Source organism: Crocodylus siamensis, chromosome 3 (assembly GCF_052110815.1).
Source record: "Crocodylus siamensis isolate JL-2025a chromosome 3, ASM5211081v1, whole genome shotgun sequence".
Lineage (NCBI taxonomy): Eukaryota > Metazoa > Chordata > Crocodylia > Crocodylidae > Crocodylus > Crocodylus siamensis.
This window is the reverse complement of record NC_143397.1, coordinates 199759223-199771672: the sequence shown is the minus strand read 5'-3', so window position 1 is coordinate 199771672 and position 12450 is coordinate 199759223. Positions and strand designations below refer to the sequence as shown.

Genomic DNA, 12450 nt, shown 5'->3' with positions numbered 1-12450 from the left:
GCTGCTTGCAGATGTTAACCCTTCCTGCCCCCACCAAAAACAAACAAACAAACAAAACAAAGCAAACCACTCTTTACCAGAAGCAGCAGCACATTACTTTGACTTGACTCTGCAGTGTCTGTATCGATTGGGCACTGTAGCTGGGCTGTTTGGTGCTTTTATCCAAAGCTGATTCAGTCAGCTATTAGATAAAAGTGCCGAAAAAGCCCCACTAAAGGGCCCAATCTAAACAGATGTTGAGTAAGACAGGTCCAACTAAGGCACTGCCTCTAATAGGCATGCGTGGGGCTCAGTGCAGAAATTTGCTGAGTTTAAAGTGCCATTTTTTTACATGTCTGCAAACATGTATGCTCACAATTGTAAACTGGTTAGTGAATAACTGTACTACAACTGTACAATAGATGGCTTCCAGACTCGATCAACTGTGTTTTGAGTTTGCAAATATCTTGTCCTCTAGTTAATGGCTTGGGAAGAGACTATATACATTTTAACACTACTGAAAGTTAAGGGAATTTCTTGTTTAGTATCAACGGAATAAACCTTGGATCTATAGGAGATGGAAAGTGGTTTTGTAATAAAAGGTCTTGCACACTCTTCCTAACATTTCAGGTTGTTACTGATGTATTGGTAATCCAGTGGACAGCTAAACATGTGCCTATAAATATTAACAGACTGACACCTGAGCTTTTGTCAGTGCTTCTGTTTATTTGAGACACGCAGAATTTGTTAAAGAATGAACTGCAAAGAGAACAGGGTGGTATACATGCAATGTAGAAAACTCTCCATGTGTATATATACATATATATGTACCAGGGTTTTCTACCAGATTAACTATTCCTTTATACATTCCTTCTCCTGGATCACCTACTGAACCTGATTCTTTAAGTTTATTGGACACACAGTTAATTCTTGCCTTTTAAAATCATGTCAATCTCCTGCCAGGTAAAGTAAAGTGGTCATCAAAACAGCTATGTAGGACTGCCAGAGTAAGATAATTTGTCAAAACATATACTTGGATAAGTAGATTGGGTTTCTATCACTACAGGGGAGCTAACCATGTTTCACTTGCATGGGGTAAAATCAAAAGTAACTTCAGTGAAGACAATGCAATTCATTTTCATAAGACTAATGGAAGTGAGAGAAGAATCTGATTCTGTATAGAAACTACATTACTATGTGATAAATGTGATCAACTTACCCTTTCCATGGAGTCATCAACTGACATCAAAGTCTGAAGCCTTTTGCGCTGTAAGACATTTGTAAATTCCATATGGATAGGCAGCATGGGGCCAGTGTACTGCATAATCCAGTGCTTATCCATGTTTGGTGCATAGTTATAGCTTGGCGTTCTGGGGAGGGTGGGGGGAAGGAAAGGTGGGTATTTGAAGAATTTACACAAAATTCATAGAAATTATAGAAACAAAGGAATTGATTAGTGATATGCCTAGATCAAACTGACTATCTGACAGCAGTGAGCATTAATACTTGAGGGCAGCAGTTCCCCAAATTTATCATTTCACATACTAGTTATTCACAATTGTGGTTCTATCATTTCACTTCATATCAAGTTCACTTACCACCAGTGGTACCAATGCCATGGTTTGGGAATCCCTGCTTTTAAATATAAAACCTTGAAAAATCTGTAATTATAAATTAATCTTTAAAATGCTAAAGACACACCAAAGTTATATATTATTAGACACCTTCACATCATACAAGCCAAATGGAAAAGAAGGTCAACAGAGATAAAAGAAAACTATTCTCCCATTCATAGTAAGTTGTGGTAGTGCCGCATAACAAGGAGAAATTGTCACTAAATTAACAATTATATAAAGTTAACTGACAAAGAAAATCTTTCCATTAGGATAATGAAATTTTAGCTTTCCCTACTAATATCAGAAAAGCAGGCACTGTGTTATTAGGTTTCAGTTTTTGCTGTCCCTCAGAGAATCAAAGTGCTGATTTATTTCCCCTTCTTACCATCACAGTCAAATAAAAGCATGTTCAGGAAGTAGACACCCCTGCAGTAGACACACAATAGAAGCTTTGAATCTAACTGATTTGGTAGAAATGTTTGCAAATACTGACTATACTGCAGAGATATTATCTTTGTTTTTACATGTAAAGCACCATGTCCACCTATATCAAGAATGAGCCACAGACGCACCAAAATAATAATACCACTACTAGTATTTCTACTAAGACCTAGACTGGAATCTACATAATTTCTGTTGGCATCATTAAATTGATCTTGGTCAAATCCCATTCTACAAAATCAAAGACTTTGCTTGTATTTTGTTTTCAAGAGTTCCCAAAAATGTCAAGAGACTATGTGGTGGGTGATTTTTTAACCAGAGGTTGTGATTTTTAAAAGCACATCATGTAAGAAACACAAATATTTCATCTCAGATCTACTGCATTTAAAGAATGGGATGGCAAAAATTAAACATACAAAATATGAATAGTGCCAGCACTGCTCATTAGTCCCAGTAATCCTGCTTTATATGCCACAAATGCACCTCTCTCAAAAATTAAAAAGGGAAACAAAATAATATTTACATATTAGAATTAGCATATTATACCTTGATCCTGACCCAAGCATTTCTTTCTTCTGCTGCCACCACAAGTGTAGCCATTTACCAGGACTGAGGCTTTCATGTACTTTATGACATTTACGTTTTGTGTGTTTTTCTTTTTTTTTAAATATTTTCTAATTATTATTTCTAATGATACATAATCAGGTATAATAATATCTCATTGTTATGTTAGAAATATCATCTCATCCAAGTGTATCTCATTATTTTAGAAAAAAAATCAATCCAAATTTTAATTGAAAAAAATGTTGCTTTTGCATGATGTGAAATTGGATTCATGTTAATTTCTCTTACTCATAATGAATCCACATATTATGAGTCTACATATATATTGAAATTACCATTATATACATGTTAAATGTTTACAAATTGGCATTTTTTAACATACACTACACTTAGAAAGCACTTAAAAATATCTGGAAAGAAGTTAGGTGTTCAGCTTTTCTTGTCTCTCCTCACAGCCAGCATTGTTTTCCAGTATGTAGAAAACAGCTATTTTTGGCACCATTTCAACTATTTACTTGACTGATAATTCACATCAATGAAGCACTCCTCCTTCTGACAGTGTTAAAAGGAAATGACAATTTGAGTGAATTCTTTAACAATAAGACTGTACTAAGGTACTGCAGACATATATACTGTGTTTACTTGAATCTAAGATGACATAGAATTTAAGATGATCCTCCAATAATTATATTCTATACGTGGAAAAGTTATAAATTTGTTATTGCTTTCCATATACAATGCTTAATTAATGGAGGAACAACTTAAATTTGTTCCCCCCTCAGTTGACAGGAAAAGCAGTAACAGGGGGGTAGGGTAGATGGAGGGAGAGTCAAGCAACCTTACCCTCACAGCTTGCCCCTGCTGTTTGTTCTCCCCTACCACTTGCCCCTACCTACTGCCTGTCTCCCTGTGCCTTCGTCTCCCCAGTACCACCACCAGGAGAACCTGTGTTTCCTGGTGCTTTACCCTTCCCCTTGTGGTGCCTGCCTCCATCACTCAGCCTACCCTGACTCCCTCTCCCCACTCACCCAACACCACAATCTACTCTCTGAGTTACAGCTCCAACTCTGGCTCTGGCCCCACTCCAACCTGGGTGTGATAAAGCAGGGCTCCCCGACTAGCCAGAGTGTTAGTTTACCCACTTGCCTTTGGGTATGCCATCCACCTGACTTGTCTGCCATGCCTTGTTGTCAGTTAATTAAGATATTAATTAAGGCAGGAAGCTGCCCATTCTTGTCCCGATGCCAGGGGGCGCTATCTGCGGCTCTGTTCCTCCCCTACACTGCAGCCCAAGCCTCTCAGATGGCATTCAGATGACACAGTGCTTCTGGCCTACAGCCAGCCCAAGCTTAGGCCTCATCGTCAGACCTCACACATACATCCATACTGCCCTCCTCTCACTAGGGCCTCTCACACTCCACCCTCCCTCACAGGGTCTCTTTCATGCATCAACAACTTATTCTGCCTTGCTCCCCCTTGGAGTGGGCCTCTTAGGCTACAGCCTTTATCTAGTTCATACACTGGGTGGCAGATGTACCATCTTTTGGGCCTCTCCTGCGACCCTCACCAGAGTAGTGGCCAGCCAATTACATGACCGGGACTAAGCTTGCTCTGGCCCCTTCCAGGGCAACTCTATACACTCACATCCTCTAGGCTTTTAACCCTCTGGTTTTTCCCCCCCTCCACTGGGCTCATCTCTGCCCCCTTTTTGGGGCCACCCCTCATTGGGGAATTCTTGACTCACACCATGACTGGTGTTCTGGGGTCTCATGAGTACTCTCACCCTCCCTCCCCAAGAGCAGCAGGTCACTGTGCTGTAGTCTAGCTCTTCTTTTTTACCCACACTCAGCCTCCCAGCAGTGGAGGACTTACTGGGGTCAGGACTCGCCCCTCTCTCTCAGACTGAGCTCCCTTACTTGGCCTCTGGCCCAAATTACAGCCCTAGGCATCTGGAGACATACCTGCACCCTGGGGCTGCCCCCTCACATGGGGCTCCTCAACTCTTCCCCCCTCACTTGGGGCCACGGAGCTTCCCTCCCCAGTGGGCTCAGGCGGCTATAGCTGTGCCTGGCCCCATCTACCTTTTCCTTGGGGTCCTACACCCCACAGGACTCAGGTGGCCACAGCTGTGCCTGGCCCCACTATGTAAACCCACTTGAAGGTGAGGGCTAGGGTTAAGGCACCCCTACCCACCTTTCACCAGGGTAATAACTTGCCTGGCATTTCCTGGAGGTTCCTGTACCACTGAGAGCCCCACCAGGCCACCCACTCCTGGCAGGGTGCACTTTTAGGTCATACCCAGGACCAAGGGCCTCCAAACCATCTCCTACAGCTCCTGCCCTTACCTCCAGGATGATACATGAAGCCTTACATCCAGATGATGTTGCTGCCTGGGCTGCCACCAGCGAACTGCCTGTTTATTTAGGTGGCCAGAGAACTTAAGTGGCCACCACAATCAGGCACCTACTGGCTGCTTGGCTCCAGTCTTAAAGTAGCAGGCAACAACAGTGCCCTGCCACACCCCTTAAAATTGTTCCTGGGGGAGTTTCCCCTGCTGCTGCTGTTTCCCCTCAGAGCCTGTGAAAGCTCCCAAGTGGTGAGCATCCCCAAAGGTGCTCCACCACATACCTCCCTTCTTAGAATGACATACGGGGCTTTGCTTAGCTGCCTTCTCCTCTGGCTTTGTCCCAGCCTGCTGCAGCCCCTTTCACATGATGAGCACCCCAAAGATGCTCCGCCACACTAGGCCACAGACCACATGCTGGCACTGGCCCCAGCCTGGCCAGGCAATGTTTGTGGTGGTGGCAGATCTGGCCTTGGAATCAAAGCCATGACCCAGGGAAAGTGGCAGAGTAGGGGAGAGGGCAGGGAGAGGCAGGCAGACAGCCAGTTTGCAGCGGGGGGGGGGGGACTCAGGGCAGAGAAGCATGGGGTAGAGATGGTGGGGAGCAGTTGGGAGGCAGCAAAGGCAGTGGTATAGCATGGCAAAGGCTGTAGCTCCATCTCTAAGCCCATGTTGAGGCCAGAACTGGAGCTGGAGCAGCTGCTTGAACCCATGCCTTCATCTTTCCCTGGTGCTCGAATCTAAGACAAAGGGCTTTTTTCCTGCACGTTGAATGGGTAAAAATCGCTTCATCTTGGATTTGAGTAAATACAGTACCACCAACAGAGAAACAGATTAGCAGCATGTGTGACATACTGAATGAAACATTATAACAAGAGTATTTGGACATGCTAACTATAACAAACTGTATAAAATGATATTAAATACACAGTGGAATGGCAGCCCTAGAAATAATGTTTTCTCTCTTATCTGCCTCAAAGGTGTGGTGGAAGTGACCTCTGACCTCACCAACTGATTGGAGATGGTGTGGAGGGGAGGGGGTCCTCCAGAGCCTAGTGGGTGAACGCTGCTGCTGTTATTTACCCTTTCTTACCCTCTTCTTCCCTGGTAGATTCAGCAGCATGGGGGAAAGGAAGGAACAAGAGGCAGCAGCCTTCACCCCTGGACTCAGAAGCAACATAAACGCAGGGCTCAGGCCATACCCCATGCTAAGAGCTCATATGTGACACAGCCAAATGAAATGCCACTCTACTGCCACTTCCCCTTCTGCCCCACTGGATCCACCACGGCTGTAATATATTTTGTGCATGTGCAAAAGGACCCAATCCCTCAATCCCTGTAGGCACATACAGAAGTTAAAATGATTTATTATTTGCGGGCCACACAAACGTGACACTGACTATTAGAACATGCACTACATCTGTATTGGAGTAACTTATAACAGTAGTTTGTGCCCAAATGTAAGTTACACTAGTATTCAAGGCAGAAAGATGACCAGCTCTCCAAGGGTAGCTACTACAGTTTGTCCTATTTAAGCACCTCGCCATGCAAAATGAATTTGCAATCTGCACTGAGCACATGTCTACCTGGGTTGATATTGACTGGACTGAATATGGACACATGACCAATACACCAGCATCACTTACACTGGTGTATATTTAGTCTGGACTTTCTGAGAGGTAATTTTGCCCTGAAGCATAATGGCTTATACTGATGTAGGGCAGTAAGATATATGGCTGCTTCATATTTACACCAATATAAAGGAAGATTATACACTTCGGAGGTGCAGCTGCTCCTTATCCCACTCCGGGATAGCTCCTAAATGAGAGTACTAAGCTACTCTAGTGCAGCAATATCAAACTCATACAGCACAGGTCCCATATTTGTTGAAGTGGGTACCGCACACATCACAATCCCAGACTGGCCAGAATGGGCACCAGATCTGGAATGGGGTGCCAGGGTGGGGAATGGAACACCAATAAGGCCTGCCCCTTGCATCACATGCCTCTGGTCCTGCCGAACCTGCTCAGGACTATGCTAGACATGGCACCTACTCGGGGACCTGTGCTGCACCTGGCTAGAGTGGGCATCATGTGCAGTTCACATTCCAGATGAACCAGAACAGGTACCACAGGTGCTGGAGCCAGCATGCCAGGGGAAGGAGGTTCCAGACTGGACCCATATGGGAATAAAACTGGGAGCTAGGTATTGTGACTCCATGGGCCAGATCCAGCACATGGGCCATATCTTTGACAACTGTACTCTAGTGTATCCCAGCCAGGATCAATAGGCATGTAAACAAAACTTAGTGACTTATAAGTAGACCTGGTGCCAAAGATTCTGGCAGCCCTAAAACAAGTAACAGACTTCACCTTTTCCACTGACCAACAACCTACCAATTCAGTGCAGTCTCTAGGATATAAACAGTCTCCTTTCCAGTCTCACATTTCTAATACTGAAAGGAATAAACATTTTAAAAAGAGGAGTTTAGACATTGTAGATGCTTCACAATTTTCCTCAGAAGCTTACCAAAAAAAAATGGAACATCATAAAGTGATAGACAGCATGAAAGGGAGCTATTATTATTATTAGATAAAGATTACATAGAAGAATTAAACTGCCTCAAAACAATAGACTATAATAAACAGTGGGCATCAAAATGAAAGAAACATGATCACAACTGATTAATTAAGCAACAGCTAAGGAATCAGAAATATTCTGACCAGACTGGAATATTCTGGCACAGCAGGTAACAGCTCTGGCATATTTCCACTCAGAACAAAAAGAACTAGTATCTGGCTGGCACTCTGAGTACCTCTTGCCTTTTTGTTATAAATGTTTCTTCTTCTTTTAAAATCCCTGATTAATGTTTCCATGCCAGCCACCAGTATTTCATACTTTACAGAATATCAATGTTCATACTCTTCCCTGGATTGTCAAGAAAGATATTCATTTCATTTCATAGCTACTGCCTTTCTCACCCAGAAACTGAAAATACATGTGGAAAATGCTTATGAAAGGTTTTAACTGCACCAGGAACCTGAGTGATGCTTTCAAAGACTATCTGTTATAAGCAGGAGGCTGCTGACAGTGGCCCTAGGAATGGGAAGCTTCAGACTACTTCAGTAGCTGGTTCTCCTTGGCATCATTGAGCATTGGAACTGATCATTGCTCATCACTCAGCAATGGAACTGATCAGGAGTTTTCCGGTTTTTCATTGGAAAATGCTGATCCATCAAACCTAAACTTTTTCATGGGCATGTATCTGTTTTGAGAAACATCCAGTGAATCACTAGTAGGTTCCCATTGCAAATTTATCTTGATTTCTTGCCAACTTGCCTGATGGGTTGCTGGAGAACTATGCCTTCTAAGCCCCAAGGTACCTGGGGTTTCTGTACTCTCTTTAGGAGTGACAGACAGTTCAGATTAGGTTAGGCAGCAGATTGCAGCTTAGGTTCCCAGGTTCAATTTCATTTGTATATTTTTAAAAGGAAGTTTGTTTTGATTATTTCAAAACAAAATTGAATCAGACTTTTATTTCCAATTTCAAAATTTCTTCTTTTCATTCCAAAATGGAAGAAATTTTCTTTCTGAATTTTCAGAGTGGAAATCCAAACTTTCACCAGCTCTACTCAATAGTAAGTGACTTACTACACATATGAAACTATACTAGGAAGAACTGCATGCATATACTGACACTCTCCCAACATACTTATTTTCAAAAATGTTCTCCAATTAACATGTAGGAAAAATTATTTTATTACTATTAGGCTAACATTGCATTCATTTAGGAGCCTAACTCTGATTTCATCCTTAAATCACAGACCAATAGAGTAGTTAATGCAAGTACAATCAGTTGTATCCACAACTAAGCCTACTCTTAATTTTGAAAGCTAAACTGTTCCTGCAATATTAGAAGCCAGCTTGTTGACCAATTAAAACTAGGGCCTTGAGTGGTATTGCTTAGCAAATGTGTTGAAGGAGATGGAATGGATTGACAAAAGTTTAAACTACTTGTGCTACTGGGGCACTTTTACACGTGCTCTGGGAATGGAAGGGGTGGTGCTTTAATTAGAGTGGCTCCAAGAAGAAAAAGAGGGCCCAAGAAGCACCTTGAAGGAGGAGCTGTCAACATCTGTAATGGCACACTGTTTGGGAGAGGTGTGGACAGGGTGTAGGAGAGGTGGAGCCCTGTGACAACACTCAGTAGGATTCGATTTAACCCTTGTGACAAGATATTGTAGAGACCCCTTCACACTATTCAGAATCCAGGGGTGATGGGAATGGAGAGTGGGACCAGCAGTTAATACCTCAGCCACCAGAGGGCCCTAACCCTTGCTCCCACAAAAATTTGGCAGCAGTTTGGTCACAGGTTGGCAATGAGATGGGGACAGTGGAGGGGTGCAGAATGAGGGTTTGAAAGTGCTAGCAATGGCAGCTGGGTCAAACGCCACAGCCTGTATTTTGGCCTAGTGCTAAACACTCCTAAAATGTTGCCAACCCCTGCTATCAAGCAAAAGACAAAAATTATATTAAATCACAAATTGAACCAAAGTGAAATGGTTCCAAATTGTGAGGCTGTGTTCTGGTATCCCCAAGGACTCATACCTGGATGTTTCTCCTGAATCTGAAAAAGTCATCCTAGACCAGCACTAGGTTATAGCTACATACCTCTGCTGAAAGTACACAGTACTCGGGTACCCGAATCCAAGATGACTTTGAATTTAAGATGATTCCATAATAAGTACATTTTATATATGAAAAATGTATACATTGGTTATAATTTTCCTGGTATAGAATCTAATTATTGTTCTTAAATTCATCTTCCTCACTGCTACAGCAGGGAAAGCAGTGGCAGGGAGGCAGGTAGTTGTATGGGAGATAGATGAACTTTTGCCCTCTCCCCCCTAATTTCTTCCACCTTTAGCCTGCTCTCCCCCATGATGCCTGCATCCCCTGCTGCCTGTACCCCCATAGACTATGCCTCTCCCCCCTACCTCCTCCCCACAGACTGCCTCTGCCACTCTGTATAGCCTCTGTTCTCTTCATCACTAGCTACATACAGCCTTTGCCCCGTCCCTTTCCTTTTACTGTCAGATGCGGTACCAGCTCCATTCCCACCTTGGTCACAAAGCACATGGAAGGGCAGCCTGTGCCCAGCCTTACAGCAGTATCCCAGGACCTGGAGCTGCCATCACTGCTGATTGGCCAGGCAGGGGACAGAGCCCTCACATAGGAAGGAAGGGAGTCAGAGTTGTGTCTGACAGTAAGGTGGAGGGGAGGAGTCAGGTATTGCAGGAACAGGTGGAAGGGGGGAATATGTTTCTGCTGCAGCTCTGACTCTGGCCCTGACCCACGCTTGGGGCTGGAGCCACAACAGCTGCTGCTTGCCTACCCTCTCCACCTTGTACTTGGAATCTAAGATGAGGGGCTTTTCCCCTCTATCCTGAATGAGGAAAAAAATCTTGTCTTGGATTCAAGCAAATACAGTATTCTAGTGGTGTAGGAATATATTTAATCTGCATCTGGGTTGAGAGGTAGATCTACTGGCTATTTTCTGACCTGAAACCAACATCTCAGTGTTCACATAGCATAGTCCATGTCAGCAAATTAGCTCTACTTTTTAGCACCAAGTGAATGCAGTTCCCCTGGCACAGATGTGCATGAACGTGGCCAATATGCTTTCTGTGCGAGGTAGCTGTTTATGAAACCCTCTGCCCAACCTCTGCCTGGTAGCAAGCTATTTAGCCTAACCACAGCTCTGCACTATGGAGCCACAATAAGTGGAATTAGAAGTGGTGGAGACTACAAAGATTTGTGGAACATCTGGGACTGTCTCCCGGGCTTTGCTTCCTAAACACACTTCATCGATCACTAACTGAACCTCCTTTCATAGGAACTAAAATACAGACATCAAAAGGAACCATGAATGCTTTTATTTGTGAACACAATTACAGGCTTGTGTGAACAAATGGGAATTTACATGTTTAAATCATTCCAGCTATATGTAAAATATAAAGTGATTAATGCATGTGTGTCACTGCTCCTAATCATTACCTAGAGTGCTCCTAAGTATTGTATATTTAATACTACACTAGTAAGTGAGTCTCTTCTTTCTAAAACTTTGCTCTAAGCCTCTATATTACTATAAAATATGGGTTAATATTAAAAATGCATGTGCAAGCGTTTGTTCATTTTATAAACTGCATACATGCTTGTATTTGAAACCTTTATACACCTTTCTGTGCATATCCAATAAAAGCAAAACTGTGTTTACACAATTATTCAATTAAAGTGTGATTTTTTGTGCAAATAACTATTTCTGGGGGGGTATCTACCTGAAAAACATCTGCCCAGCTTCTTTGCAAGCTGTTTCTGGATTTGATATTTATCCAATCAATGAAAAGAAACAATATTTCTATGACTTAGGATAGTCCTTACCAACTGCAAAATACAGAATTTTAAAACAATGATTTTTTAAAGCAATAATTATAGGAAAGAGGTGTGAGAGAGCTAAACTTGTCAAATTAAATGCTTCCCAAGAATAGTTCTACAGTTCCAGGTATAGCTGTTAATAGATAATCCTTAAAGAATTGAAGGCCAGATTCTGACTAAATAAAAAAAAAGTCTGAAACACATTCTTGATTCCAGACTTAGTATTCAGCTAAACCTGACTTTCCCTAATCTGTCTACTTCTGTCACCTTCTGCTTCCTCTTTTAAAAACAGGGAAGTCTACTTAGCTGAGGATATATGGCATGAAAGTTTGGCAGCCAAAGCATAACATAACCCTAGTTCTTCAAGATACAGCATCGGAAATTTATGACCATTGAACATAGCTGCCTTTTTACTTCAGAAAAAAACCTTTTGTTTCTGCTGCAGGAAGGCTGAATGTATATATTATATTCATTACATTATTACATTTCTATATGAATAATCCTGCTTCTGCTCCTGTTCTAATATTATGCTGCTACAGGACTGGATGGCTCAGAACATTCACCTCCCAGTCACTAGTTCAAACAGGCCTCAGGATCTAGGACTTTGAAAAGGGGATGCTGCAGATGTGAACAGTGCTATAGGAGTGGCTGCAAATCCTTCCTGGCCCCAACATCCTCCACCTTGATCCCTGCTGCATCTTGAACTGCTTCACCAGGTCCCAACATGGTGCTCAGGCTGGAGCTGGAAGACATGAGTTCCTTAAAGCCCCAGATACCTCCACCAGCTCCCTGCATCAGCCATGCCTTAGCCCCATCTCTACCCTCATGTCAGAACTCATTTCCTACTGCCTGGACTGGCAGTAGGCAGTGACCTGCGTCTTCCAGGGAGGGCCCAGACTGGCACTGGCAGTGACCTGTGTCTTCTAGAGAGCTAACTGTGTTACACTAAACTGTGGGGGGGGGGAGGGGTGCTACTTCATTCCCTGGATCTGTTCCTGGGCCTCAGAGTAGTTATGATAGAAGACACGTTATGAGAACATATTTGTGTGATCCAGCTTTAGTTTTGAATGT

General features: G+C 42.9%; 1 protein-coding gene across 12 annotated transcripts in view; it reads right to left on the bottom strand.

Moving 5' to 3' along the window:
- The window catches only part of SULF1 (sulfatase 1), a 171920-nt gene that overhangs the window by 40797 nt on the left and 118673 nt on the right, over window positions 1-12450 (bottom strand). For all 12 annotated transcript variants that reach the window (XM_090040136.1, XM_090040124.1, XM_090040132.1 and 9 more), the window contains one exon: window positions 1199-1349. In XM_090040136.1, coding sequence (XP_089896262.1) covers window positions 1199-1349 — 151 coding nt within the window. The remainder of the gene's footprint in view (window positions 1-1198; window positions 1350-12450) is intronic.